The 27,916-nt window shown below is 50.5% G+C and overlaps 1 protein-coding gene across 1 annotated transcript in view; it reads right to left on the reverse strand.

Annotated features, from left to right (window-relative positions):
- Positions 1-27,916, reverse strand: part of TMEM132C (transmembrane protein 132C) — a 305,189-nt gene that overhangs the window by 189,589 nt on the left and 87,684 nt on the right. The window contains exon 2 of the mRNA XM_074356073.1: positions 1,740-2,634. Within this exon, the coding sequence (XP_074212174.1) occupies positions 1,740-2,634 (895 nt within the window). The remainder of the gene's footprint in view (positions 1-1,739; positions 2,635-27,916) is intronic.

The following is a 27,916-nucleotide window of genomic DNA, read 5'->3' on the forward strand; positions in this document are numbered from 1 at the left end:
AAGGTCAGCAGGTGACATGCGGACCCCTAAGGCTGACAATGCAAATTTGATGGGAATTCCCCAGAGGGCACATTTTACATCTCATCAAAGATGCAGGGTTGTGTGACCACTGAAGTCCGCTTCCCGAAAGCCCTGGGTCAGACCCACAACCACCGCAAAGCAGGATCTGGGCACATTAATCCACTTAAGAACTGAAAGGAAGAGTTACAAGGATGGTGACGAGACAGACGCTTTAGAAGAGAATCATTTGACGCCAAAGAACGAAGACACGTCAAGAGAAAAATATACGAAAACCTCTGACTGTGTTTTGTGAAAACAAACCCTTTAAAAAGGGCCACTCCCACTGCCACACAACAGAAGGTAAACCAAAATAAAAGACGCCTGTAACGTGCTATCATTCCTCCTTGCCAGTATTTTTCTGAGCAACTCAGACAGCATGGGATTAATTTTGTATTCTGAAAAGAACCAAAGCGTAGCTACCATTACAACCTAAGCCCTTCTTAATGACAACAGGAAAAAAACCTGATTTTTTTTTATCATCTTTATCTTTTAAACAAATCTCAAGCAGATTTTTTTTTTCATTATCATGAAATCCTGGGCCACATTTCAAGAGGATTTGCTTTAAGTGGCTTTTCCCCCAGTATTAATTATCTCAGACAACAGGCATTCCTGAACCAAGCTTTAGAACCATTATGCAGCGTGACGGAGCCAGCCCCTTACAGCTCTGGTGTCGTCTGCTGACCCAGCAGCGGGGATGGTAGGTGGGTTATTTTGCTGTTGTTTTAATTCAGTTTACTTTTTTTCTTTTTTTAACTAAGATGGAATACCTCTGCTGAAAACTTCATGTTGGGCAGATTCCTTTAATCATTGCTGAATGGTACTCACAAATGGGGTTTTTCCCAACCACTAACCGCACTATTTCACTCCACCAGGAAAAAAAAAAAAAAAAAAAAAAGATATTACCCTGGGCTTTTTTTGCATAGTACAATACCTACGTCTTTTCTGGGGCCCCCGGGGTATACACTTTCGGTCAGGCGCAACCAAGTCATCTGCACATCTATAGAAGAATTTAAAGCTTAATAAAAAGTCATACCCCTCTCCAAGTTCAAGAGTAAATAAATCCAAGGCCAAAAGAGAGGAACTCATTTAGTCTTGCCCTCCTTCCCTGGCCCCTGGTATACAATGTAAGGGAGCTGCTAAAACCTGGGGCCTGGCTTCCACTGTGAAGCCAGAGGGTCCCTGAAGGTGGTGACAATGGATCCTTCTTAAACATCCACTGTGAGAGTTGTGAGTTCAGTTTTCTTGGGGGCAAAATGAGGACAGCAACCCCGGGGACAGCATCTCAGACTGTCCTGCGGACCTGCTCCGAAGAGGCAGAGGAGAGTCGGTACATACGTGATTTTAGTGAAGGGGGGGCGTGCAGCCAAGCACACATTTTGGCGCAGGCTTGCTGCTGGTCACCAGGAGCAGATGTCACCATTAATGATGTCCCTGCTTTTCCAGATAGGAGGAGAGGCAAGAATTTGGGCTCATAAAATCTCCTGAAAATATCTAACTATCTGAAGGCCTGTCCTGCCCATTTTTTCCCCGGAGCGCGCAGCGCCCCATTCATTCCTGCTCTCCGCCCTGAGCTCCTCCATCCGCGAGCAGGCAGGTGGCGGGGACCTGTCTTTAGTCGGCAGCCCCAGCTTCCCGTCCGATCCCAGAGGAGCCGTGCCAGCCGCGAGGTGAGCACCTACCTCAGGATGAAGAAGTCCACGGTGGAGTTGCTGGCCACGGCGACACGCGCAGTGACCACGTCTCCTTGCTTGGCCGGCCCGGAGGGCAGCCAGACGGCCACGTTGCCGTCCACACGCACCTCGCGCAGCGCGGCGCCGTCCGGGGCGCGGAAGAGGCCGGCGGCGCCGATCCTCTGCAGGCGGGGCGCGCTCTCGCCGGGCGCGTCCTTGCCGGGCCGGATGGCGTTGCCCTTCCTGACGTCGCCGCCCGCGCAGTCCCCGCGCGCGTCCGCCGGCTGCACGGCGTAGTACAGCTCGACCGCGGGGCCGCCCGCGGGCGCCTCGGCCGCCTTCCGCCTCCCGGCCGCCACCGGCGGAGGGGGCCCGAACCAGCCGGCCGGGAGCTCCAGCTGCGCCACGCACAGCCCCAGGTCGCCCTGCGGCCGGCAGCCGGCGCGCACCTCCCGGGTCTCCCGGAAGGCGAAGACCCGCAGGCAGGGCAGCCGCGGCGCGGGCCCGGGGTCGTCCCAGTCCCTGCCCGCCAGCTGCAGCAGCACCTGCACGCGGGGCCGGCTCAGGTGGACGCGCTCCTGCAGGACGTGCGCCTTCAGCTTCCAGTTAAGGGAGAACCTGCCGGCCGGCCCCCACGCGCCGGCTGGCGACACGAGGTCCAGAGGCACCACCTTCTCCACCGAGAAAGGCCCATAGCTGGCGTTCAGTGCCGGGGGCCGCCGGGCTCTGTAGGGGAAGAAGGACTCCACGCGCGACCGCAGGCTGGAGTTGCGGGTCACGTCCTGGCTGGTCTCCTTCAGGAAGAAGGCGGTGTCGGCTCTGAGCACGCGGTAGCTCACGGGCAGGTAAGGCGGCAGCGAGGACGCCCTCGGTCGGTCGTCTGGGACCCCGCGGCCTTCTATCACTACAGGGGCGGCGGGAGAGAAGGGAGGAAGAGAAAAGACAAGGATGGGGTTACTGCCGGGCTCGCTGGAAGTCACCTCGCAGTGAGCGGTAACTTCAAGCAATTTGGAAACGAGGGGGCTAACACTCTGAAGGCCAATTGGTGAGAACTTTTCACCCTCCTTTGGGGATCAGCCCATAAACAACTCCACGCTCTGAAAACGACATGCCTGTGTTCGGTTGAAGAATACGAAGTGGAGATGTTTGTATGTTAGGATTTGTTGGGCCGTGGCAATTGCATGGAGTCCCGCCTAACAGGGAGCTGGTGAGTCGCCTAGGCGTGTGGGATGGATGTGGTCCTTTAACAGCTTGCGTGAGCTTAAAACGTATTTCATGAGACTGGTACAGGAATAAAAACATCAGACCAGTGGACTAAAATGGTTCACCGGTAAGCCCACGTCTACCTAGCAATTCGGTATGTGATGCAGGCGGCCCCACAAATCAGGGGACAAAGACAGACTTTTCAATGAACAGTGCTGAGGAATCTGGCTAGCCATCTGGGGGAAAAAGAGATAAAATCCGATCCATACCTCACACCATATACAAGAAGAAACTCCACACGGAGCAGTGATACAGATGAAAGGAAATGACATTTTTAGTACCAGGTGAAAAAGTGGGTGATTTCCTCTATAACCTGCTTGTATGGCATTAGGACTCAAATGCCATAGGCAACTGAAAAATGATAAATTTGCCTATGTAAAAATTTAAAAAAAAACATTTGCATAACGGCAAACCGGGAGACGGCAAACTGCTCACTTAATGGCGCTTAACTCAGCCTGCAGGTGGGTTTCGTTCTGCCCGTGGTATTTTATTTTTATTTATTTATTTTTTGGTGTGCGGGGGGTGGTAATTAGGTTTATTTATTTTTTTATTTTTATTTTTTTTAGTGGAGGTACTGGGGATTGAACCCAGGACCTCGTGCATGCTAAATGCACTCTACCACTGAGCTATATACCCTTGCCCCCGGTATTTTAAACGATCGTGCTGCACAGGGACCATTTTTTAAAAACTGGTAGGTATCTGGGTTTCCAGCTTCTCTTTAAACACGGGAGAAACTGGCAACACTGAGGCTGGCTGCCCAGCCAGCAACAATAAGAGAAGACACCCAGCAGGCCGCCTCGCTTAGCTGTTTGCTGCTGGACCCTCGGGTACCTTTGGGTTTGCGAGGGATCCTTCACCTCCTCCGATGTCCCTTCCTTCCCTTCTGCCCCTGCTTCTAACAGTCGCCGGCAGTGCCCATCCGGCCTCTGGGGCGGCCCCGGGCTCCCCTCCCCTGAAGTTCCCGTCCTCCTCTTCCCAGGAGGGGCACTGCCCAACGGATCAAAGCTGCCTCTGGTGTTGCAGCCAAATGGGCCTGGGTTGTCGAGGCGGCTTTTCAGAGAAGCAGCCTTCTCGCCCGTTCCTTGCCCTGAGGCGCTGTGGCGAGGTCGCAGGTTAACCCAGGCGCTTCGCCCCCTCCCTTTAAAGACACTCCAGCACCTCCATTCCCACCCAGGCACCTCAGGACCAGGGCAACACACTCTCCAAACGCCCTGCTCGGCATTCCGGAGAGGTGCTGGCTCTCCGTCTTTAGAGAAAGTCATTCACTATTGAAGCAACGTGTAATATTTGGTACAAACCAACGGACCAATTGCTACACCTGATGTATGCGTTCCTCTCTGAAAAAGCTCTTAAACCTCAAAGTGCAGAGATTTAAAGACTCATTTGTTCAGAAAAGGTAGTGGGCCCAGGGCTCTCAGAAGGAACGGAGCCAGCATGCTAAGGCTCGCTGGTGTAGGGTGCCTGCCGTGACGGGGAGCCTTGTCAGCGAGGGTTATCATCATGCTTCACTCTGCCTGCAGATGGAAATTCCTCTTTTCCCCCTACTTTTTTTGTCTTTTTAGCTTTTAAAAAAGCCTTTAAAAAAAAAAAAAAAAAAGAACCTTTGCTGTTAAGCAAATGCTGAGTTTGTTTTCCGTGACATAGAGCCGGAGTGGGCACGGTGTGTGGGTGTCTCCCCTCGTAGGGTCTCCCGTTATTCAAGCAAGTCACTCATCATCCTTCACACGGAACCGAGAGGGCCTGGCTCACACCTTCCTGCTGAAACTAGAGCTGAACTTTAACAGCCCAGGAGAGACAGCTTGAGCCAAGAAGATGCAGATACTGTAAAGAAGGGAGTGGGGTCTAGTCTGGTGGTTACGAACATAAAGTTTGTACCTTCCTTTTAATTTTGCTGTGACCCTAAAACTGTTCTGAAGAAATAAAGTCTTTAAAAAAAAAAAAAAAGAATTCATCGCGCCCATCTATGCCCAGGACCGCCAGGGACAGCTCTCTGCACACACAGTGCTTCCAACGGACGGTGGCATTTCCTCAGCTTCAGACATCCAGACGTCATTCTCACGCCATCGACCATACATTCATGTACTGTTAATTACTGGGCGAGTTCATTAGGAATGAACACATTAAATAAAATATTTAGATTATTAAATATCCATGAAGTAATGCCTATGTTTGTTCAGAGAATCCTACAATGAATTAAAAAAAAAAACAAGAGCCCACGTCCCAAATGGCTGCCAGCCTAGGGCCCTGAGCCTGAAGTTTGTCGCATCTTCGTTGAACCAGGAGGCCACTGAGCAGAAGAAGCTAAAGACACAGCAAATGAGACCTTCTCCTTGATGGAGTCAGAGTAATTCAGAGGGGACTGGAAAGGACAGCGCCTTCTCATTTGTGAGGTCCAGAGGGTTCCATACCTCGGGGCGGCACCCCCAGCAACCCAGCCTCGTGGACACTCACTCACGAGAACGCTCCCCCCCACCCCCCTCCCCGAGCTGCGCGAGGCCCGTCTGCACCCTCACGGGCTGCAACACTGTCCACCTCCCAAGCTCATCTCACAATCTGGGGAGCCCCAGTCTAGCGGCTGAAGGGAGCAGAGGTGATCCCCAGCCTTTGGTGCATTTCCCTCCTGATGCTCTATCTGCTGATTGCAAGGAGACCAGCCCACGGCGGCCATGACCTGGTGGAACACAGACAGATAGCCACGCTCTGATTCTGGTTCATCGGCTCACAGCAGCGTCTCCCAGAAAGACAGGATGATTGAGTAATTTTTACTGATCTGAAGCAATGCCCCTGGAGAAGTCGGATGCTGGTCTCCTAAGGGCCAGGAGAGGGGAAGCGGGAGTGGCTGACAGCTGCACCTTTCCATCTGGCCCCCCCGCTGACGGCACGTTCATTTGCTGTCTCCCTTCCTATTTATCCATTTTCTTTATCTGTGCTTGCCTGTCGGTGTTGGGGATATTGTGTCCTCCATCAGCTGTTCATCAGAGAACTCTCCTGCAAAGCCACTGCCGGAAATTGAGTTTTTGAGATTCTGAGATAGGGAACGCAGGAGATGTCCACTCTGCTTAGCACCCAGACAGAACAACGCCAGGGAAACGACCCTCCAGCCAACATAACGCTCCACCTCCATCCTGATGCTCACTTTGGGATGTACTGACCGAGATGGGCTCTTTGTTTGTTTTTAAATGGAGGAACTGGAGATAAACCAGGACCTAATGCGTGCTAAGCATGCGCTCTACCGCTGAGTACACCCCACTCCTCGAGATGGCCTCTTTGGAGCTGATTCTCGCTGAGCTGTCATATGAAGGTTGGGTTGGCTCTAAGGAGGGTGACTGGAATAAGGGAAGAATTCCAGGAGGTGGGGAAGCAAGAACAAAGGATGGGCCGAGGGAAAGCTCAGGATCTGGGTGTGGGAGGAGTGGGAAGTCAGTCTAGGAAGTGGGGCTGGGGCCAGCTGCTGCTTTGAATGCAGCCATGGATGCTGTGGTACCTTGGTGAAAATGCTAGGTCGGGCTTTCTTCATCAATTAAATAAGATAAAAACAATCCCCCCAGAACAGCTCAAATGCACGAGAGGTGCTATTTCAGGGCATGCAAAAGCCTTTCCTAAAGAGCATCAAGCCAAGATATGGAAGCATCCCAAGTGTCCATCAACAGACAAACAGATAAAGAAGATGTGGTGTATATATACAATGGAATACTACTCAGCCATGAAAAAGAATGGAGTCTTGCCATTGGCAATAACATGGATGGACTCAGAGGGTATTATGCAAAGTGAAATAAGTCAGAGAAAGACAAATACTGTATAACATCACTTACATGTGGAATCTAAAAAATAAAACGAATGGACATAACAAAATAGAAACAGACTCACAGATACAGAACACAAACCAGTGGTGACCAGTGGGGAGAGGGGAGGAGGAGGGGCAAGATAAGGTTATGGGAGGAAGAGATACAAACTACTAAGTATAAAATAGATAAGCGACAAGGATACATTGTACAGCACAGTGAATGATAGCTGTGACTCTGTAACAACTTTCAATGGCATATAATCTATAAAAGTACTGAATCATTATGCTGTACACCTGAAACTAATATAATACTGTGAATCAACCTTACTTCAATTAAAAAAATAATTTTGAAAAGCCTTGTCCTAAAGAGCATCAGTGCTTCTAAACTAGGGGTGACTCTGCACCCAGGAGACACCTGGCAGCGCCTACAGGGGACATTTTTGATTTTCACAACTAGGGGGGAGGGCATGCTACTGTCACCGGGCGAGGCAAGGCCAGAGATGCCGCTAACATCCTACAATGCACACGACAGCCCCTCCCACCCACAACAGAGAACCGCCCAGGCCCAAATGCCAGGAGTGCTGCAAATGAGGAACCCTGATCTAACCTGATTCATGGAAGGTGCTCAGTGGTGTGTCACAGTTGCCAGAGGGACAAAGGAAGGATTTTAACCAAACCCTGTCCAGCCCAGTGAGGGAACTGGATCCTAGTGGCTAAGAGCATCTCTGAGGCCACACAAGATCCAAACATAAATCCCTGCCCCCAGTGTACTAGGCAGGATTTTTTTTTTTTAATACCTTAAACTTTCCAGTTTCCTTATCTTCATCTCTCTGCTGGGAAATCCTATCAAAGCCAACTCACTTAGAGCCATAAGCACAGCACGCAGCTGGCAGAGCATGCCTTAGTCACTGGGGAAAGTTGCTGTTAATATGATTAGCATGATTACCTTATCGTTACCTCCATCCCCGGTAAGTTACAGTAAAAAGGTTTTCAGGCTACAGAAATGTGAAAAAAAATAAGTGATAACCATAATTCATGAAAAACAAAACTAGGTGACAGCCACGTGAGAGAAGAAATGTGCCATCAGGGGAGGGGAACTCTTTTTACGACTCCAGTGCCTCTCCTGCGTTAGACAGCGCCGGTTCACCTGTATGGTGTCAGACAGCTGCCAAACCCTCACACACCTCAAGGAAAACCCAAGTCACTGCCGCTTACCTGAACCCCAGCCGGCCGGAGCCCTCTGAGGGCTCCTCCTCCCCCACCCGCCCCGCCCCGCCCCACCGCCACAGTTGGCGATTTATGAACATTGGCCAGACACAGACTGTCTTCTCTGCTAAACATGGTGCATTGCTACTTTCTTCTTGAAACAAAAGGCACCTTGATAAGTGGATTATTTGATTCCAGTGCCTCTTCTGAACGTACCCCCCAAATATCCTCTGCTGAAATTACATAGTGCAGTTTGCAATTTCGAAACAGTGAAACTCTACTTTAAAAGAGCAGGTACTTGTGTTCCCCCGAGAAGGCCCTGGGGGGGGTACCCCCCCCCCCGCTCTTTGGGAGAAATCCATAATCACTCCCAGGTGTTACTCAATCAGGGCCCTGGCTGTGGAGCCAAGGAGTCATGCCTCTCAAAGACAAATTCCCTAAGACTCCCAAAAGCGTAGACTTTATCAGCATGAGAACGGTGCCCTGGGTAGGCAGGAGGGAAATACTTACCAGGCAAAGTTTTAAATCTAAAAATGCAATCGTTTAAGTGCGCTGGCATTTGAATTTCTGCCGTTCCCCGAGGCTGAGCCTGGCCAATGGTCCCCGTGGTGGCCGTGAGCTGGACCCCTCCCCATCCATCCCTGCAATGTGGCCCCAGCCCCACATCCAGGAGGGGCTCTGACTGGCTCAAGACAGAGCTCCCCTGACCCACAGTGAGATGGTGTACATATTAGTTTCCTACTGTGGCTGTAACAAATTACCACAAACTCAGTAGCACAAAACAACAAAACATACTGATTTATAGTCCTGGAGGTCAGCAGTCTAATACGAAGGGGTCTGCAGTGTTGTGATCCTTCTGGAGATTTCAGGGCAGAATCAGTTTCCTCGCCTTTTCCATTTTCTAGAGGCTGCCTGCGTTCCTTGGCTCCCGGCCCGGTCCTCCCTCTTCAAAGCCAGCAACAGCTTGCAGCTTCTCTTCCCTCTGACGCCCTCCCTCCCTCTTACAAGGACCTGAGTGATTGCAGCAGCCCACCCGGCTGATCCAGGATCCTCTCCCCACCCCACAATCTCTAACTGACTCACACCTGCAAAGTGCCTTTGCCAGAGAACGTCACACAGTCAGAGGTTCTGACAACTGAGAAATAAACATCTCTGGGGGGTAATATTCAGCTGACCAGAGACGGCATTTGGGGTATTGAAGATTGAGGGAGGGGCAACAGCATAATATCCTGTGCATTTTCCAGCACGGCAACTGTTGGGGTGAGGACAGTACTTTGAGTTGATGCAAGTTTACTAAAAAGTTGTCCATCTTTTTGGAGGATGGTATTAACCACACCCAGTCTGCTTGTGTAGTCCAAGAACAGCCCAAATGCAGCTTCACCAGCCTGAACTCAGAGCTACCTCTAAGCACAGGGGCGAGCACCTGACAGCCTCATCTGATCTTCCAGACAGACGTACACGCTAAAATATTACCTTACCGTGGATTGCTGCGGTCGTGTTTTTCATCATCAGGGCACTATTTATACTGTTGGTTTTTAATTATGTCTCTGGGTAGGTGACAAGATTATGAATTTAATTTTATTTTGTATAAAGGGTTGAGAACCAATGATCTGGTCTGCTCCAGGGACTGGCACTTTTTTTCCTTAAGGTGGTATTTAATAAATACCTTAGACTTAGCAGACTAAGGGGCAAATTCGATGTTACATAGGAACTTAAATAAGTGTTTAAAATGTAGCCATTTCTTACAGTTTCCATTACCATGACTTAGCTTGTGGGTCACACGAGACCAGGTGAGGGGCTGGATTTGGCCCACGGTCCGATGTTTGCCAATCCTTGGTTTAAATAGGGTAATTCCAGACCTGTTTCCAGTAACTGGTTCAGTTACACACATACACCTAAACCCAAGTTCTCACATAGGGGCAATTTTTCCACGTGAGGGACAGTTGGAAATATCTAGAGACTTTTTTTTCCCCTTGATGTAGCTTATATATATATTTTTTTAATTTTTAAAACTTTTTTCTCTAATTGAGGTAACGCTGACTTATAACATTATGTAAGTTTCACGTGTATGACATTATACCCTAGAATGTGCTCGCCATCAAAAACTGGTTTCCATCCATCACCAAACACAGCTGACCCTCCTTTACCCACGTCACCCTCCCTCTCTGGTCAGCGCTGCTCTGTCCTCCGTATCTACATATTTGTTTGGTTTGGTTTGGTTTGTTGACTCATTCTGGGTTTTTGTTGTTGTTGTTGGTTAGTTGGTTGATTGATGCATTAGTGGGAATGGAGAATGGTGTAGCCAATGGAAGACAGTGTAGAGATTCCTCAAAAAAAAAAAAAAATTAAGACTAGAATTACTCTACAATCCAGCCAACCTACTTCTGGGTATTTATCCAAAGAATATGAAAACACCAATTCAAAAAGACACATGCACCCCGATGCTCACTGTGGGATTATTGACAGCAGCCAAGATATGGAAACAACCGAAGTGCCCATCAAGGGATGAATGGATAATGAATGTGTGAAATCTGTCCATCTAGATGGATAAATAGGTGGTAGATAGATAGACAGACAGACAGGCAGCTACAATGGAATACTACTTAGCTAGAAAAAGGAAATCTTGCCGATGGAGACAATATGGATGGACAATGAGAGTATCACGCTAAGTGAAGTGAGTCAGATGGAGAAAAACACGCTATGACTTCACTCATATGGCGACATCGTGCCTGTCATGGTTGGTGGGGGGACGCTCCCAGCGTCTAGTGGACGGGGGCCAGGGATGCGGTAACACCTTCCATGCAGAGGTCAGTCCCACACCTCAGAATCGTCCGGCCCCAAAGGTCAGTGGTGCTGAGGTCAGGGAAACGTGCCTTCGGCCACTTTGGGCCCAAGACCTATGAGGGGAGGCCTGCTGGGACTTCTGAGAGAGGAGCCCTCACCCCCAAGAGAACCACAGAAGCAAACGCCTTTCTTCCCAGAGGCAAGCGTGGGACCAGGTCACTCCACCAATACTGCCATCCATGCCGAAACTGAAGTGACACCCCGAGGCAAAGCCAGAGCTGGGGCAGGCATCCCAGGACGGTGGGATCCTGGGGTCTGGGCAACACCGAGGGACCACTGCACACACGCACCCTGAGTCTTGCCTCCCCACCGCCCTCCTGGTATGGGAACCAATGCACGACCTTAGGGCACAGACGTTTTCTCTTAACTTCCAGCCAAAATATAAAATGATACACCCTGGCTCTGTCCAGACTGCGATTATTTGCTTCCCAAGTCATAGGAAGAAGGGATCAGCATACTTTTTTGGTCAAGGCCCAGACAGCAAGTATTTTAGGCTTCATAGGGCTGAATGAACTCTGATGCAACTGCTCAACCCTGCTGTTCCATCATGAGAGCGGCCGGAAACAGACGTGAGCGTGGCTGTGTCCGTGTGCCAGGAAAACGTCACTGACGGACGCTGAAAGCTGAATTTCAGAGAATCATCACAGCAGAAGCATTATTCTTTTTTTTAACACAGATTTTCCCCAATCATTTCAAAAGAGATGCGCTTCCTGCAGACGAGAGGACCTGCTTGGTGTTTTCTCCAAGGGCCCTTCACAAGCTAATATTCCAAGTTTATCTCCTTGATCCAAAGTGTAAACACGGCTTTTAATATGCCTCCAAAACAGACTGGAAATGGATGCAACAATGAAAAATAAAAATGATCAGGCTGCAGCGTCAGCAGGGGTTTAGAGCCGCATAATGCAAGCTTCTGCGGCAGAACTGACGTAACTGCGTTTGATGTCCGTACGGCATATGGTTCGGGGATGCTCTGCTGTGTCTGTTCAGAGGGGGAAGCAACTATGTGTCGCAGATGGTGCTATTATTTATGGTGGAAACTTACATTAATCCTGAGAGTCCCAATTATCTCCATTCATGTAAATAAAAGGGAACAGCATTCCTGGTCTTTAGGATGGTTTTGCTTCTCCCTCCCCTCAAAAAAATAAAGAGCTTATTTTTAATATAGGCCACATATTTTCTTTCCCACTAATTGCAGATAATTAAAAAAAAAACCCTCTGTCACCCATTGAGTCATCTGATATTTTTCCCCCCACATCTGAGTCGCGTCCGCCTGCCAGCTCGCATCTGTAGCTTTGTTTGGTTACACCCGTGTTTAGGATGATTACATTAATAAGAAGTCTCAGGCTCCGAAGGAGAAAATGCTTTCCTGATGGCTGAGTCAACAAAATAGGGGAGCGACTCATCAGGAACTCGAAGGCGTTTTCTCTTTCATTACATCGCCCTTCACTTTTCGCATCGTGAAGGAGGACGTTTAAACCGGGGCGTCCACAAAGGATGGAGAATTGAGAGAGGAGGGTTCTGAACACTCCAAGGGGAAGAAAAACAAACAAACAAAAAAAAAAACAACCCTTAGACGGAAGGTGAAATCTTAGCGTCAAGAAATCTGAGTTATTGATACAGGAGGGTGAACACAGGGACGAAAGCCAGTAACAGCCTGTAGGTCCAGGCACTGCATCTTGCATATCAATCTTGTAAACTTTCAACAACCCTAAGTGTTAAGCACTCTTATTTACATGGGAGACTGCGGTTCAGAGAGGCTATGGAACCTCCCCAGCGCCACCCAGCGAAGACGACTGGCATCAGGATTTGAACTCAGGACCCATGTGCTCACCTCTATGCCATCCTGCTTCAGGGAATATGCTTTATGCTGAGTTCACGTCTCACATCCAGCTGTGTTTTCCTACGGAGAGGAGGAGCGCCAGCTTGGGGGAAAAACAATGGTGAGAGGACGACTTCCATCCAGCGCTGGGCTGGTCTAGAGATGCTGATCCCAGCTTGAGAGCCAGGTTAACAGTGGGGGGCGGGGGGAACGGCCCAGAGCTGCGGAGCCTAAACCCAGCCGTGCCGGAAGCCGGGGGTCTCTGGCTGTTCCCTCTCACCGCTTTAAGCCCGGCTGAGATGCGCTTCCCGTCACTTTGAGCCAAACGATCCTTAATATCCTGCGTTTGACTGAAGAGCCGGCTGAGCTTTCAAACGCTCTTATTTAATATTGCAGGGGCAAGACTTCGATCTTGGGCTCAACATCAATCTCAAAAAAAAAAACAAAAAAACAAACCCAAAAAACAGAAAAACAAAAAACGAGCGACAACGGAGGATGTGATGAGGAACGCTCTTCGTTCGATAAACATTAACTGGGAGGCTTCGCTGCAGCTCACGCTGTCTTGCTTCTGTCAGAAATACACAGACTGAAAGGCGTGGTTGGGGAGGCTACCGCTCGGGATGGAGCGCGCGCTTAGCACACACGAGGCCATGGGTTCAAGCCCCAGTACCTCCATCAAAAGTAAGTAAACCTAAACCTAAACCTAAACCTAATTACATCCCCCCAACAAAAAGATCAAAAAAAAAAAAGAAGAAAAAAATGAATAAATAAACCTAATTACCTCCTTCCCAAAAGACAAAAACAAAACAACAAGAACAGCATGGCTATCACACTCATCGGACTCTCATCCCAGGAGAGAAGACGGGCCACAGAAGGGGGATGAAGACGGGTAGAAATAACCAGGCAAACGTGACACCGCACCTGAGACGATATGCCCTAATAACTGTTCACGGGTGAGTGGTGGTCACGTGACGAGGCGGTGCCGAGGGGCTGGCCGGGCGGAGAGGGGAAGTGAGGGGGCAGGCTGGCCAGCACCTCGGAGGAGGGGTCTGCCCTCGGCAGTGATGGGGAAGGCAGGCCAACCCTCACTCAGTGTTGCTGCTGTTTTTGAATCCTTTATAGAACCCAGACACCCTCTTTTGTCCTCCCACTGGCCCTGCCGGGGTCTACAGCTGGAGCTGGGAGTTGGAGGCCGTTTAAGTTTGCAGTGGTCCCAGAAAGACGCACCTTCCTTTGGAAACTCACAAACTCAAAAAGGCCTGAGACATAGAAAACAAACTGGTGGTCACCAAAAAGGAAAGGGAAGGGGGAGGGACGCATTAGGAGTTCGGGAGTAACAGACACACACGACTGTATATAAACCAGATAAACAACAAGAGACCTGCTGAAGGGCACAGGGAACTGTGTTCAATGTGTTGTAACAACCTATAATGGAAAAGACTCTGGAAAGGAACAGAGACACGTGTATCCGTGTAACGGAATCACTTTGCTGCAGAGCAGAAACATTGTAAATCAACTCTACCCCAATTTAAAAAATGTCTGCACAAGGGAAAAAGCTTGGAGTTTACTAACAATTAAGTAGGAGAGCGCCACCCAGACCCCTGTCTCTCTGCCACGGGACAGAAGCCTTCACCTGAGGAAGGGGGAGCAGCACCCACACCCCCCAGAGCTGAGGGGTGCTGGGAGAAGGGGGGCAGCCTCCACCGTAGGGGAGGGTGGAGATGCCCCCACTACCGGGCTGCTAGGGAGGAAACTGTGCAGACAACCTGCAGTTATCACACAGTTACACACAGGTACCAAATCATTTATGTTAACATACTTAACGTTCAGATATTCATGTTCCAAGTCACCGTATCACTATCGATATTTATAAAAAAATTTATCAACACTAACAAATTTCAGGCCATAATCATGTTAAAATAAGAACAAACTGAAACACAACGCAGTCGTCTGTCTCTCTACATTACACAGAAATGTTCAGGAGGAGTTTTTATGGTAATATCACGCTTCCAAAAGAGATTATTAACCTGCAAGGAGATGAGATTCTTCGCATGGTCACACACGTTTTAGTTCTACAGGGTGTTTGGTTTGATTTGATTAAATGAGAGGGTGTTCGCACATTCGCCGTGCAGTGAAAAGTGCTTTCAGGCAGCTTCCCTCGGCAGCGGGGCTGGGGCGATCTGACCCGGCCGCTGGACACAGCACAGCAGGTGTATAAACAGTTCCGGGTGTGGTTTCTCAACAGGTGCCCCATTTAAAGGTAGGATGACTTGGTTCCCCTCTGGTTTCTTTGCTGTTTCTCCTCCCCAGCTTCAAGAAGAGGATGGCAGGGAGTTTCACAGAAACACGCGTGTGCCCGACAAGCCTCAGCTTCATTGTGGGACCAGAAAGGGGTCACCGGACACTGGGCTGACCAGGCGACTTTCCTTGTGAGCATCCGTGGTCCCAGTGTGGAAGGTAATTCCAAGCTGCCCAGCTGTATCTGTGGCTTTATTTTTCTGGCAAACCGTTTTTTTTCCCCCTCCCTGTGTTATTAAAAGTTCTTGTGAAATACTCTCTTCCCTGCCTGCAGTGTGTTTAATAATAAGTATGTCCACGGGTCCCTTGATACTCCTCCTTTCGAGAGGCTGAGCCCTCGGGGGCTGGGAGGAGTGGCTTCCTCAGTGTCTGGGTCCCTTCTGGCATCTTGAAGCATCATTCCAACCTGGACCACCAAACTCTGGCCCATCAGAGACAAGGCTAACCCCGAGACGAGCACGGCTGTTGACTCATACTCCTGCCGTGAGGAGGCCCGCCCACCGGCTGCCAGCTCCCTTTCAGCGGGGGCTCGAGGGTCTCAGGAAGGAGAGGCACTTTTACGGGGCAGAAGGAGGGGCTCTCGTGGCAGCGTCTGACTGACAAGTGCTCTATGAAGCTGGGAATTTTGACGCGGGGGGAGCCTTTCCAGTTGGTCCCTTGGTACACTTCACAGTCCAGGGGACAAGGGAGAAGTCTGGGGATATTTCAAAAGACAGGGCTTGTTCAGCGTTACAGGCTGAGGGTCTCCATGGCCAGTCACTTCCTTGGACAGGTGGGAACGGATCCAGTGCTGTTGTACAGACCGAGGCTGAGAGGTTGCCTGTCACCGCAAGAAGTTTCTCAGGACCTTTTGTTTTATAAGAACAATAAAGCCCCTCATTTGTTCAACCACCCATTTTCAGGTTTCCATCACTCGCAGATGTTCCTAACCACGTTGTTGGTGCACCCTGAGCCTTCTGTGCCTGAGGCTACAAACTGCAGCTTGGAGCTAGAGGAGCATGTAAATTCCCTTTTTGGATAAGGCAGTTTGAATACCACTTGTTCCTGCCTCACCTCCTCCAGGAAGCCTTCCTTGCTATCTCTGGCCAGCACCAGCCCTTCCTTTTCCCTGACTGTCTGTCCTACCCACATTCTGTCCAGGCACTGTGGTCCTCTAGGATGCTCTGAGGTCAGGCTCTCTCGTGCTCAAGTCTTGCCTGTCAAACTGGAATAGAAACTCCTTCAGATCAGGAGGAGCACAAGGTTTGGAAGGACGTGTGCTTTGAAGTCGAAATCCTAGCCTGTTAACCTAGCTATTGGGCAGGAGACTCCCCTTTCATGAGCCTCGGTTTTTTCATCAATGAAATGGGAATGGCAACTACCTATCCTGGGGGCTGCTGCCGTGGTTTCTAGAAATCCCCCCCACCCCAAGTTCTTGAAAGCACCCACTCCCTCTCCTCCTGGAGGGAAGAGCCTGTGCCGTGCGCACACACTGTCTCCAGAGAGACAGGCAGACGACGGTGAGAGTGAGCGAGGCTGAGCGAGGCAGGCACCAGCAGCATACTTCTTCTTAAAGGTCCAGACAGCGGGTGTTAGCAGGTAGCTGGTACTTCAGACCCAGAGGCAAAACCAAGTCTGATGCAAGTACTCACACACCCATTTCAAATGCAGCCATCTGTGCACACGCAGGACTGCATCACTTTGCTGTGCACCTGAAACTAACGCTGCAAGTCAACTATGCTTCAATAAAAAAATTTTAAGAATAAATAAATAAAATGCAACCATTTAAAAATGTCCAGCGATGATGCAACATTGTAAAATGACTTACTCAATAAGAAAATGTTTTAAAAAAATAAAACAATGTATTAAAAAAAATGTCCTGCGATTCTCAGCCACAGGCCTTGCAAGCAGAGGGTGGGGCTGGGTCCAAGGGGCAGGTCTCGAGTGCAGCCTGGGGCCACAATCCTGCCTCCCCCCACCCTCCCACCCCTTTGTGGCCTAGGGCAAGCATTTCATCTCATGGTGCCTCAGTTTCCTTATCTGGAAAATGGGGACACGTGTCTTGCCCATACCACCCTCCTGAGGTAGTCGATAAGTCAGGGCCTATAAAATGGTTAAAACAGGGTCCTGTGTCCAGGAGGTACCTCATACGGGCTCCTGCTGTTTCCACCTCACGTTGGGCACACAGACAGGAGCTACTCAGTCCTTTTTTGGGGTCTTGGGTCCCTGGGGGACACTGGTGAAGTCTTAAGGACACCTTTCCTGAGGGAAACACCTCTGCCGGCTGAGCAGACGTCTGCATAAAAAGTCAGGGGCCCCAGGACTCCTTCAGTCTCCCTGCAGTGAGCCTCTGCCCAGGGGACCCCCATCCCCCTGAGATCCGCACTGAGCAGTCCTGGAGAAAAGGTGAAAAACAGCCTCCCGACCTCCCCAAAGGCCCGTCTCCAAAGGTCACCCTGCCGGCCAGCTGCCTCAGGTCCCGTGCACAGCAGAATTCTGGGCTCTGGGTGTCAGAACAGACCCTGGCTCAGTGTCCGCATGTAGGACGAATGAACGAATGAATGAATGGGTGAGTGCCCTGTGAAGCACTGGGGGCCAGTTCTTTTCCATAATGGATTTTTTTTTTTGGCTTTTTAAAATGGCTGATCAGAACACAGTAGCTTCCTTGTTCTCTTTTATAGTTATTTTATTTAATTTTTTAATTGAAGTATAATTGCTTTACAATCTTGTGTTAGTTTCTGGCATACAGCACAATGACTCAGTTATATACAAATATATATATTCTTGTTGAGATTCTTTTCTGTTTCGGTTATGACAAGATATTGGATATAGTTCTCTGTGCTATGTTGTTTACCTATTTTACATACAGTAGTTTTTACCTGCTAATCTCAAACACCTTTCTCCTTTGGTAACGATTAGTTTGTTTTCTATGTCTGTAAGTCTGTTTCTGTTTGGTTCCTTTGTATCATTTCTTAGATTCCACATATAAGTGATATATGATATTTGTCTTCCTCTGACTTACTTCACTTAGTATGATCATCTCTAGATCCATCCATGTTGCTGCAGATGGCATTATTTCATTCTTTTTTATGGCTGAGTAGTACTCCATTATAGATAGACAGACAGACAGACAGACAGACATCTCACAACTTCTTTATCTGTTCATCTGTGGATGGACATTCAGGTTGCTTGTTGGCTTGGCTGTTGTCAATGGTGCTGCTATGAACACGGGGGTGCAGATATCTCTTTGAACTACAGTTTTCTCTGCATAGATGTTCAGGAGTGGGATTGCTGGATGATATGGTACCTCTATTCTTAGTTTTTTAAAGGGACCGCCATACTGTTTTCCACAGCAGCTGCACCAATTTGCATTCCCACCAGCAGGGTAGGAGGGCTCCCTGTTCCCCACACCCTCTCCAGCACGTATTACTTGAGGACTTTTTGATGATGGCCATTCTGACGGGTGCGAGGTGGTACCCCACGATAGTTTTGATTTATCTCTCTCTGATAATTAGTGACGCGGAGCATCTTTTCATGCGCACAGGCGGCCAGTTCCTGAACACCCTGAACGAATTCCCGTTGCCCCAGCAGCATCTCCAGTCTTGGTTTCCCCAGGACTCTCCCAGCCTGCACAGGTAGTCACAGAGCCTGACAAAAATCCAGCACATCCCCTCCTTCTGGCTGCCTGCACAGATTTTTTTCGGAGCTGCCTCCTGTGAAGTTAGGATCTGGTGTGTGTTTAGGCAGCTGCCACTGTTTTCCTCAAGCTACGTGTGAAGCCAACACTCTGTTAAAAAGCAGAAACACAATACTCCCAGCGATGACATCAAAACCAGGGCAACCAAAACAAACAGCAGACAACACAAAATGGGGGGCGTGGTCTCGGCGGTGGGGAGCGCACGGCTCCGTCTGCTTGGGAGACGATTAAATCTCCTTCCTGGGGCAGCCCACAAAGCAGCTTTGCTGGCAGTGACAGTCAGGCCGGAGGGACTTCCGGACCTTGGCGCTTCCACCAGTGGCATATGCTTCACTGGTGGAGAGGCTGATCAGAGCCAAGGAGCTCAGATCCAGGGGGACCTTCTCTGAGGAAGGGCTCTCAGACTGGAGGCCAGGGGGCCAGGCAGGTCCTCAGACATGCTTATGGCAAGGCACAACGTTTAAAAGAAAGCCAGGGAGGGATGGAAGGCGGGAGGGAGCCAGAGATGGAAAGAGGGAGGGAGAGATGACCAAAGGGAGTGAAGGTGGGTTGCCAGTCCTTTGAAATTAGAATGAGCGCACAAAAATTGAGATTCTTAATTTTGTTTGAAAATTTGGAATTTGGCAATATCAGCATGGCCTGCGTGCCTGGCAGCAGCTGGCTGAGGCCAAGAAGGAGCTGCCCCCTTCTGTCTCCAGGTCACCAAGGTCCCCACCTGGCTGGCCCCTGCATCTCTGCATACGCCAACCCAGCCCCCCACCTGCGAGAGGGGTGTGGTCCTCTCTCCACCTGCAGATCCCAGAGGAGGGGAGCTCAGCCAGCCCAGCTCTCCAAACAAACAGGCCCCAGATGCTCTGCCTCAGTCCAGGCGCTCTGCAGTGAAGGGGGCACTGGACGTTCTAGAAGACTTGACTTCCTCTGCAGAAAGTCCTGGCTGCGGCCCACGCAGGAATCCAGGGCAGGGACTCAGGGGACACTTCCAGGCACAGCCACCAGAGGGCGCGCTCTCGGGGGCCCGGGGAGGCCAGGCCCGGGAGGTCTGCGGCCACACGCAGGCCAACGGGAAGCCAGCAGTGGCCGGCCATCCGGTCCTGGACCAGCAGGCCACAGACAGCCGAGACCCCCAGTCCTCCAGCCCTGCAGCAACCAGCCCCGCAGCAGCACCCCAGCGCTCTCCCGCAGTGCCGGCACCTCGCTGTAGTTTTTTTTTTCCCTCCAAAATTTCTAAAATGTCTTTTTTTTTTTCAATTGACATATAGTCGATTTGCAACGTAGTGTTAATTTCTGGCGTACAGCACAGTGATTCACGGGCAAAGGCAGGGTTTGCCGGTCCCAGGGCAAGGCGCGCGCTTCCTCCAGATGCCTGATGCTTCTTGGCCCTTGTTCGGCCAAGGGGCCACATCTCCTTGGGCAGAGATCTGGCATCTGGAACGACCTCGAGGACAGAGTTCACAAGTGAGCCACTCGTGCCCGTGCCCGGGGTGAAGCCCCCCGGGGCGAGGGCAGGGCAGCCAGACACCCCTACTTGTCCAGCGGGTCCCGAATGGGACATCGCCGGGGTGGGGGGTGGGGCAGAAGGGAGCACAACGCACCTGTGCTTCTGGGCTTTGCAATCCCGTTTTCATTCATTCATTCAACAAACATAAATTTAGGCTGCACTATGCATCGGGGAAGGAAGAGGCCTGCGCGCTGTGCTGGGAACCACAGCCGAGCGACAGAGAAACGGCACAGCCTGGGGTGACGAGACGCGGACGCGCACACGGGGCGGGGGGCGGTCCAGGTAAGGCGACAGCGGGGTCCTGCCTGGGCCACGCGCATCTCGCGCCCCGAGGTCCCGGCGGCGGCATCCTTCCCTGGCGGGCCCCCCACGGCCGGAGCGCCCACCTTTCTTCACCGCCACGCCCCCGTCTGCAAGACGCGGGACGACACCAAGGCCGCCTCCGTCACACGGTTCCCAGACGGGGGGCTCACACCAGGGCCCGCGCTCCGGCCCAGCAGCCCCCGAGCCGGCGCGGCCAGGTGCCTGCTGCCGCGCAGTTTTCATTACTGCTCCACCCTTGACCCTTGGCCCACGCGGGAGGTGGGCTGGCTCAGGGGTGGGCTGACCCTCCGCCCGGCTGAAACGCCGCGTCTCCCTGGTCCCTTCCTGTCCAAGGTTCCGCATCCGGGGGTGTAAGGGAGTGCAGATACCGGACGGCAGTATTTACTATTTTTAAAAAATCTTATTGAAGTGTGGTTAATTTTAAGCAACAAGGTCCTGCAGGATCTACTATTGAAAAAAAAAATCATGTACGTAATTAGACGTGCACAGTTCAAACCTGGGTTGTTCAAGGGCCGACTGTGCCTTCTCATCTTTCCCCCAATCTCTTCGCAGCCTCCTCTCCCCGGACTCTGCTTCCTACCCCATGGGGCAGAGAGAAGCAGGGTTTGTGGAAGGACGGGTGCAGATTAGGGGGAAACACAAGGGAAGGGGAAACGGAGAATTCCTGGGGGGGGGCTGCAGCCTCCTTCAGGGGTGCCATGGATTGGAGAGCCCCTGTACTGATGACCTTGAAGGGGACCAAACAGAGAGGCCCCCCTCCCTCCAACTTTGGCCGAAAGGCAAACGTTGACCTCTTAGCGGTCGAGGAGATAACAGGTTAAATGCTGGCCAAAGACAGAACCGTGTCAGATCCGCAGATGGATCTGGGTGAGTTCCAAACGAATCTGGGAGCAGCCCCATCGGAGGGAGCTGCAGAACCCAGCCGCACCTCGGATTAAAGCTCGTCTGGTGAACGAGGAGCCTTTTAGGGTTCTGACCCCAGGCTCTGTTCAGTAAAGTGCCCATGAACTAACAGGTATGATGCACCCCCAGCAGGCGTGACTTCCAGGGCTGGGCAGGAGGGGTCCTACCGTCTACTTCCCAGCCAGACAGGGCCAAATCCTTCCAGACCCCTGGGGCTGCAGCCCAGCTCTCTCCAAAGGGAGCCCAGGCCAGGAGGAGGCTGGCAGCTCCAGCTCTAAGCAGGAGGGAGGCCGTAAGACCCCAGCCGATGTGCACAGCCACCTTGTGGGGCAACCGTCACCCACGTTCAAACCGCCCCACCTACTCCCGCGCTGTGCTAGCAAATCGAGCTGCAAATCAGATTTCCTCCCCTGGCTATTTTTGGTGTGTTATATTGTATGCAGTGGAGGCTCTAAGGAAGGAGGTCAGTGCACAAACGGAGTTTCTTACAGCTCCTCTCTGGCTCTAGGACGTCACAGACCTTTTCCAGTTTCCTAAGTTCCAATCCTCCCATGAAAGTTCATGATCTAAAAGGCGATGGAGTGAATCTTCAAATGCATCCTCCAGAAAGGGGAGTGGTGACTTTACACACTTCACAAACAGCTCGCAATGGGTATTCTTATATGGACGCTGGCTTGAACAGAAAAACGAAAACAAAATTCCAGGTGGCCGTAAAAATCGGATGACGGCTGATCGCACGCTGGGCACTGCACTAGGAGCTGCTGTTTGTGTTTCTAAGGTTCTCAATAATCCCACTAGGATTATCGAAATAGGTGATTGTGAAATGGTTAATCCTCCTAGGATTATCGAAATGAGTGAAGGAGGTCAAGAGGACAAACTTAAGGGGTGGGGCTATATATAGCTCAGTGGTTAAAAAAACAAGTGTGCTTAGCATGTGTGAAGTCCTGGGTTCAACCCCTAGTACCTCCATTAAAAAAATAATAAACATGTTTTAAAATTTTTAAAAAGAAGGGGACAAGTTTGAAGTTAAAAAATAAATAGGTACTGAGGATGTAACACAGCACGGCAACCATGGTTAGTGCTCTGTGTTGTGTATTTGAAAGCTGCTTGGAGAACAGATCTTAAAAGTTCTCACTCTAAGAAGAAAATTTGTAACTGTAGTGGTGATGGAAATTAGCTAGATTTAGCATGGTCATCATTTCACAGGATACAGAAATATCAAATCATTATGTTATACCCCTGGAATGAATGTAATATTATGTGAGTTACATCTCAATTACCCTAAATAAATAAATAAACCCAAAAAACCTCCTCCTAGGTTCTTGTTCTCTCCGTTTCACAGACAGGAAGAGTGAGGCTGAGAGGTTAACTAATTTTCTAGTCATATAGGATTCCAACTGAGAGCCATTCAAATTTCAAACCTAAGCCCTTTTTTTTTTTAATAATATTCTACATGCGGCTGTAAAAAGGCTGAAGCACCAGCCCATGAGGGGTCTCAGCTACACGCAAAGTGAGGAAAATCAAGATGGGGGCCCTGCCCTGCTCCCAGTCTGACATGAGTGGCTCGGTTCTCTGTGAAGGTTTTAGAAGTCGGATGGGGCCCCGTCGTGCTTGGAGGGGTTTCTAGGGGCACCCCATTCACACGGAGTCTAGCATTAGGCTGGTTAATGTATCAGTTGTGGGTGTCAGAAAAGGAAGGGTTGGTGGCCATCGCTGGAGAGTGGAGGGGCACGAAGACCCCTCGCCAGTCTTTGGTGCCCCCACCGTGCGGGGGTAGGGGCGGGGCAAGCATCAACCTCCTAAATGAGCCTGATTAAGTGAACCCAGAAATCCCCAGAAAGGTGTGCAGGGATCAGAGCCAAACAAGACAGATTCAGAAGAAGGAAGACCCCCACCCACCCCGAGACTTCAGGAGACCCCGGGGGATCTCCTGGGATGAGAAATTGTGGCCTCACAGAGGTGGCAGGAAAGCCATGAGGCTCACCTCCCTCAGAATCACGGAAAGTCTGGCGTCGGATCTTTGACAGGGGAGACGAGGATGCCTCCCTTCGCCCCTGAAAGGCGTCCTTCAAAGCTCTTGACCGCTCTCCCCTTGATGGAAGCCAAACAGCAAATCCCGCTGACACCAGCACAGAGGCCAGCCCCGCTCCTCAAGGCAGGCTCCCCGGAAGCCCACCCAGACCCCGTCCTGGCGCTGCCTGTACCCCCAGCGCCTGCCAGCAGGGCCCCGCTCGGGCTCCTCCCCGCCTCCCGACCCGGGTCGGGCTCCGGCACCCAAAACAAAACGACCTGAGTTAATCAACTCACGATTTACTCTCTCAACACTTTCCTTTGTCTTCCAAGGAGGAAAAAGCCAGACTTCGGCCCCTGTAATAATAATTTCGGTCACTCACCTGATTTTTGCTTTGTTCTCTTTTCTACAACCTGACTGCCTGCTTTGTGTTGTCAGTTTTAAAAAATTCTTCTTTTGTTTCTTTTTTTAAACTGAGCAGCTTAGCTACATTCCCCCCTCGGTATTAGCGATTGGGCCGTAGGATGCACGGCAGCTAAAGGGACGCCAGTCCTCTTAGTAATGTAAAAAGCACAGTTACGCAGATAATCCATCACCATCCGCATGTGCGGGCATTTCTTGGCGAAAAAGGCACAGTGGCAGCAGCAGGTTCCTGGAAGGAGAGCAGAACTCTGTGTGCTGTTGGAAAAGCAAAACGGCTTAGCTTCTCCCATCCCTGAGCTTTGACTCCCTCCTGCATTAATTGTGTCTTTATGGGAAAGTGCTTGCCTGGAAAAACTCATTCAAGTCACCTCTACCAGCACCGACGGTCCCCTGCCCTGCAGAGACCAGGACGGGGGAGGGAGGAAAGAGAAATATCTGGGGAGGGGTGTGGAGAGAGAAATTAAGAATGATAAAGTGACTCGGAGACCCGTGGGGCTCTGTGTGATTAATCTGACCTGCCTTTATCTTGCCCTGAATCCAGGGACACCCAGAGGCTGAGAACCACGGGAAATGGCTCAAGCATCCGTCATGGTGGGTGGACAGGGTGGGCACCCCCATGAGCTCTTCCGGGGCCTGGACCATGTTTCAGTGTTGGGTTTGTTTCATTGCTTACAGAAATGGATGGGTAACTGGCACTGCGAAGGCTAAATGTACACCCACCTCATGAGCAGCTCTAAATTTCCACCCTAGAGAAACACACGTGTGCACACACATATGTACATATATGCGTACACACATGTGCATACACATGCACCCACAGATACAGATATATATACCCTCACCCACATACACACACACACACACACATAGACACACACAGATTTACACACGTACACATACACACATATGCACATGCACCCACAAATACACACACACACACACACACACCACACGCACTGGGAGAAACATGCAACGAGGTCCACTCCCTTACATGTTTTTAGCAGGAAATGGGAAACCACCTAAATGCCTGTCTACTAATACAAGAAAGACGACGGAAACATAATGCACTTGTGCAAAGTTAAAAGGAGGAATCTAGAAACAAGAATGGTGACACACTGGCAACGATTAAAGCTGGAGGATGAATACATGGGAATTCATTATATGAGTCTCTCTTTACTGTATGTGTTTGAAGACGTCTGCCATAATAACATGTTCACTTATAAAGAGACTCACAGACATAGAAAACAAGCTTATGGTTACTGAGGGAGGAGGGGGGGTGGGGAGGGATAAACTGGGAGTTCAGGATTTGCAGACACACACTACTATATGTAAAATAGATAAACAGCAAGGTCCTACTGTGCAGCACAGGGAACAATATTCAATACCTTGTAACGACCTATAATGAAAAACATGAAAAAGAGTATATATGTGTGTGTGTGTGACTGAATCACTGTGCTGTACACCAGAAATTAACACAACATTGTCAACTGACTAGACTCCATTTAAAAAATAAAATGAAATGTTAGCTTAAAAAGTAGTGAAAAGAGTGACCTAAGCCTGAGCTTGGTCCAGTGCAGTAGCCACCAGCCACGTGCAGCTCTTGACATGCAAATCAGCCAAAATTAGACAAACTTTAAAATTCGGTTCCTTGTCCCCCCCCTCACTGTACTTCCCGTGCTCAGTGGACGTGTCCACCATTGCAGAAGCTCTGCTGGTCGGCAAGATCTGGACCTGTATTTAGCAACACAGACGTTAAAAGTGCCCTAAGCTTCAAGACCAAGGGCACACAGTGTGTCCGTGATGGTGCTATTTATACATGTTTCCAAAACTCAGAAAACAGCGCTCCTTTTTCTTACGGGCCCGTATCTGTGTCTGTGCAAAGTGTGAAAAGGGTCCGGGGGTTCAGGACAAGCTCAGAACAGCGGATTCCTTTGCCCATGGAGAGGCCGAAGCATCCTGGAGTGGCCGCGGGTTGCTAGGCAACGGGCAATTAGCTTAGCCATCACGGTATTAATGCGTTGCTTGTGTTCTTAGAAACAAAGCTAAAAAAACGAATACAGGAGACAACAACAAAAAAGACACGTCTGAGCGAGGTGCGTGTGTGCGGGGGGTGGGGGGAGGTGAGGGGTGGGGGTCTTCTGCAGGTCGTGGGCAAGGAGAAGGGGCTGGAGCCCTGGACCACCTCGGGACGGCTCCCTCTTTGTGGCCGTCCTCCCCTCGAAGGCAGATGCCTTTCCTCTTACGGGGTGGAGAGAGCTTCCACTGCTTTTCATTGCTTTCAAAAAGCAAGGGAAGTTTCTGAGAAGGGCTCTCTTTGAGCCACTGAAGTTCGTGTCTTGCCCCTGGCGCTCTCTCAAGCTGACAGATGTCATCTCCTTCTGAGCCGCTCTTTGTGGCCGTCCCCGGTATTAAGTCCCCTCCAGCCTCCCAGCTGGGCAGGCTCCTTGTCCGATCTGTCTCCGCGGAGCCTGCCCTGTGATGGCAGCCTTCAGACGGGGTCCTTAAAAACAGCATTTCCCAGGCAGGAGACCCTAGGCGTTACTCGCTGGGAGGACGGAGGGTAAGCAGGCCGCCTTCCTCGCAGCCACAGGCGTTCGTGGCGATTGTTATTTTAAGCCCTTTCACCAAAGAGCGTCCGTAACAGCTTCGCTGAAGCTGTTTCTCTGCAAAGATGGAAGTTCCCCCACCCCACTTACGACACATGTTCAGCATTATCTGCTTCATTTTTCCGAGGAGTATCTGACCCTACTGACTGGAGAGGAATACAAAACAATCAGGGCAGGGGGAACTCCTCAACCCGGGCCGCGCGGGGTCCACAGCCGTCCTCGTGACTCGCGGATTCCGTATTCGCGAGCCCACCCACTCGCGGAAGTTTACCTGCAGAGGCAAAAACCAGTCATCGAGCCGCCTTCACGATCATGCCAAGTGGAGAAAATTCTGAGTGGCTTGAAAGGGCAGGTTCCCAGCTGAGGTTGGAGAGATGACCCTTTGTTTTGTTCCAGTTCGCAGACCGTTATGTAAACAAGCGTCCTTCTCGTGGGCAACTTCACGTCGCGTTTTTCTGCCCTTTTGTGTTGGCTGATCCTGCCACTTAAAACAGCACGGGGCTGAAGGGCTGGCGCGTGTTCCCGAGGGCAAGAGGCTGCGACGTGCCTCCTGGGGAAAACGCGTGTGTCAGACACGCTTCATTTGGGCGTGAGTTACAATAACGTGTTGGCTGTGAGTTCAGCATTAATGAATCCACAGGATATATTAAATCAGGTGTCTTGAAACAGAAACACACACAAAATCAGGTTCTGTATTGATTGGTTGACAAAAGACGTTGTGGCCAGAGGCCCACAGGGACCTGGTCCTGCAGCGTTCCCCTCTGAGCAATGGTTTGTACTCGCTAATTCAGTGTCCACAGCCACTTTTGAGAACAGAACTACTGTGGGGAACAGCAAAAACGAGTGTTGGCGATATTTCTCACTATATCTCTGCCTTGGAAGAGACAGGTTCAGAGGACACATTGTGCTACAAGAGTATTTAAAATCCCGTGGCCTGTTTCTTACTGTGAATGGATACCCAAGGCATGGCGGAGCTTGTGTGGAAGAAGTAATTCAAGAAATGGGAGGAGAAAAGGAAGGGGAGCTCACGTTTACATAAGATCTGCTATAACGCTTGATGTAGATTCTCTGATTTTGGAACCAAGCAGGATCCTTCCCTGGGGACAGCCCCCCTTCCCCACCGCCAAACTCTCCTACCCCACAAGCCCTGCTTCTTCTCTGTGCAAAAGCATCAGTCTCCTAGGCCTTCCCCAAGTTCCGAAGATCAAATTTAATCAGAGAAGTGAGAAAATGCAGAAAGAAAGGAAAAAGTCAAGCAAGAGAAAACAGTAATAGTTTAACATTTACAACAAAGTCAAGGACTTTCAGCCCCTCCTCAGGGGTCACAGATAACATCCTGGACCCTCTCCCTCAGTTGTCTGGCCGATACTGAAAACTCCACCAGCTGGGGGAAATTAACAGCATGCCGACCACCAGCACACAGACTCCGGGTCACTGAACCCGGAAGGTCAGGGATGGAGATTCCTGAAACATCGGCCTGTTACCTCCCCATCAATCAGACAACTGCACATGCACGGATCACACACCCTCT

This window comes from Camelus bactrianus, chromosome 32, assembly GCF_048773025.1.
Source record: "Camelus bactrianus isolate YW-2024 breed Bactrian camel chromosome 32, ASM4877302v1, whole genome shotgun sequence".
NCBI lineage: Eukaryota > Metazoa > Chordata > Mammalia > Artiodactyla > Camelidae > Camelus > Camelus bactrianus.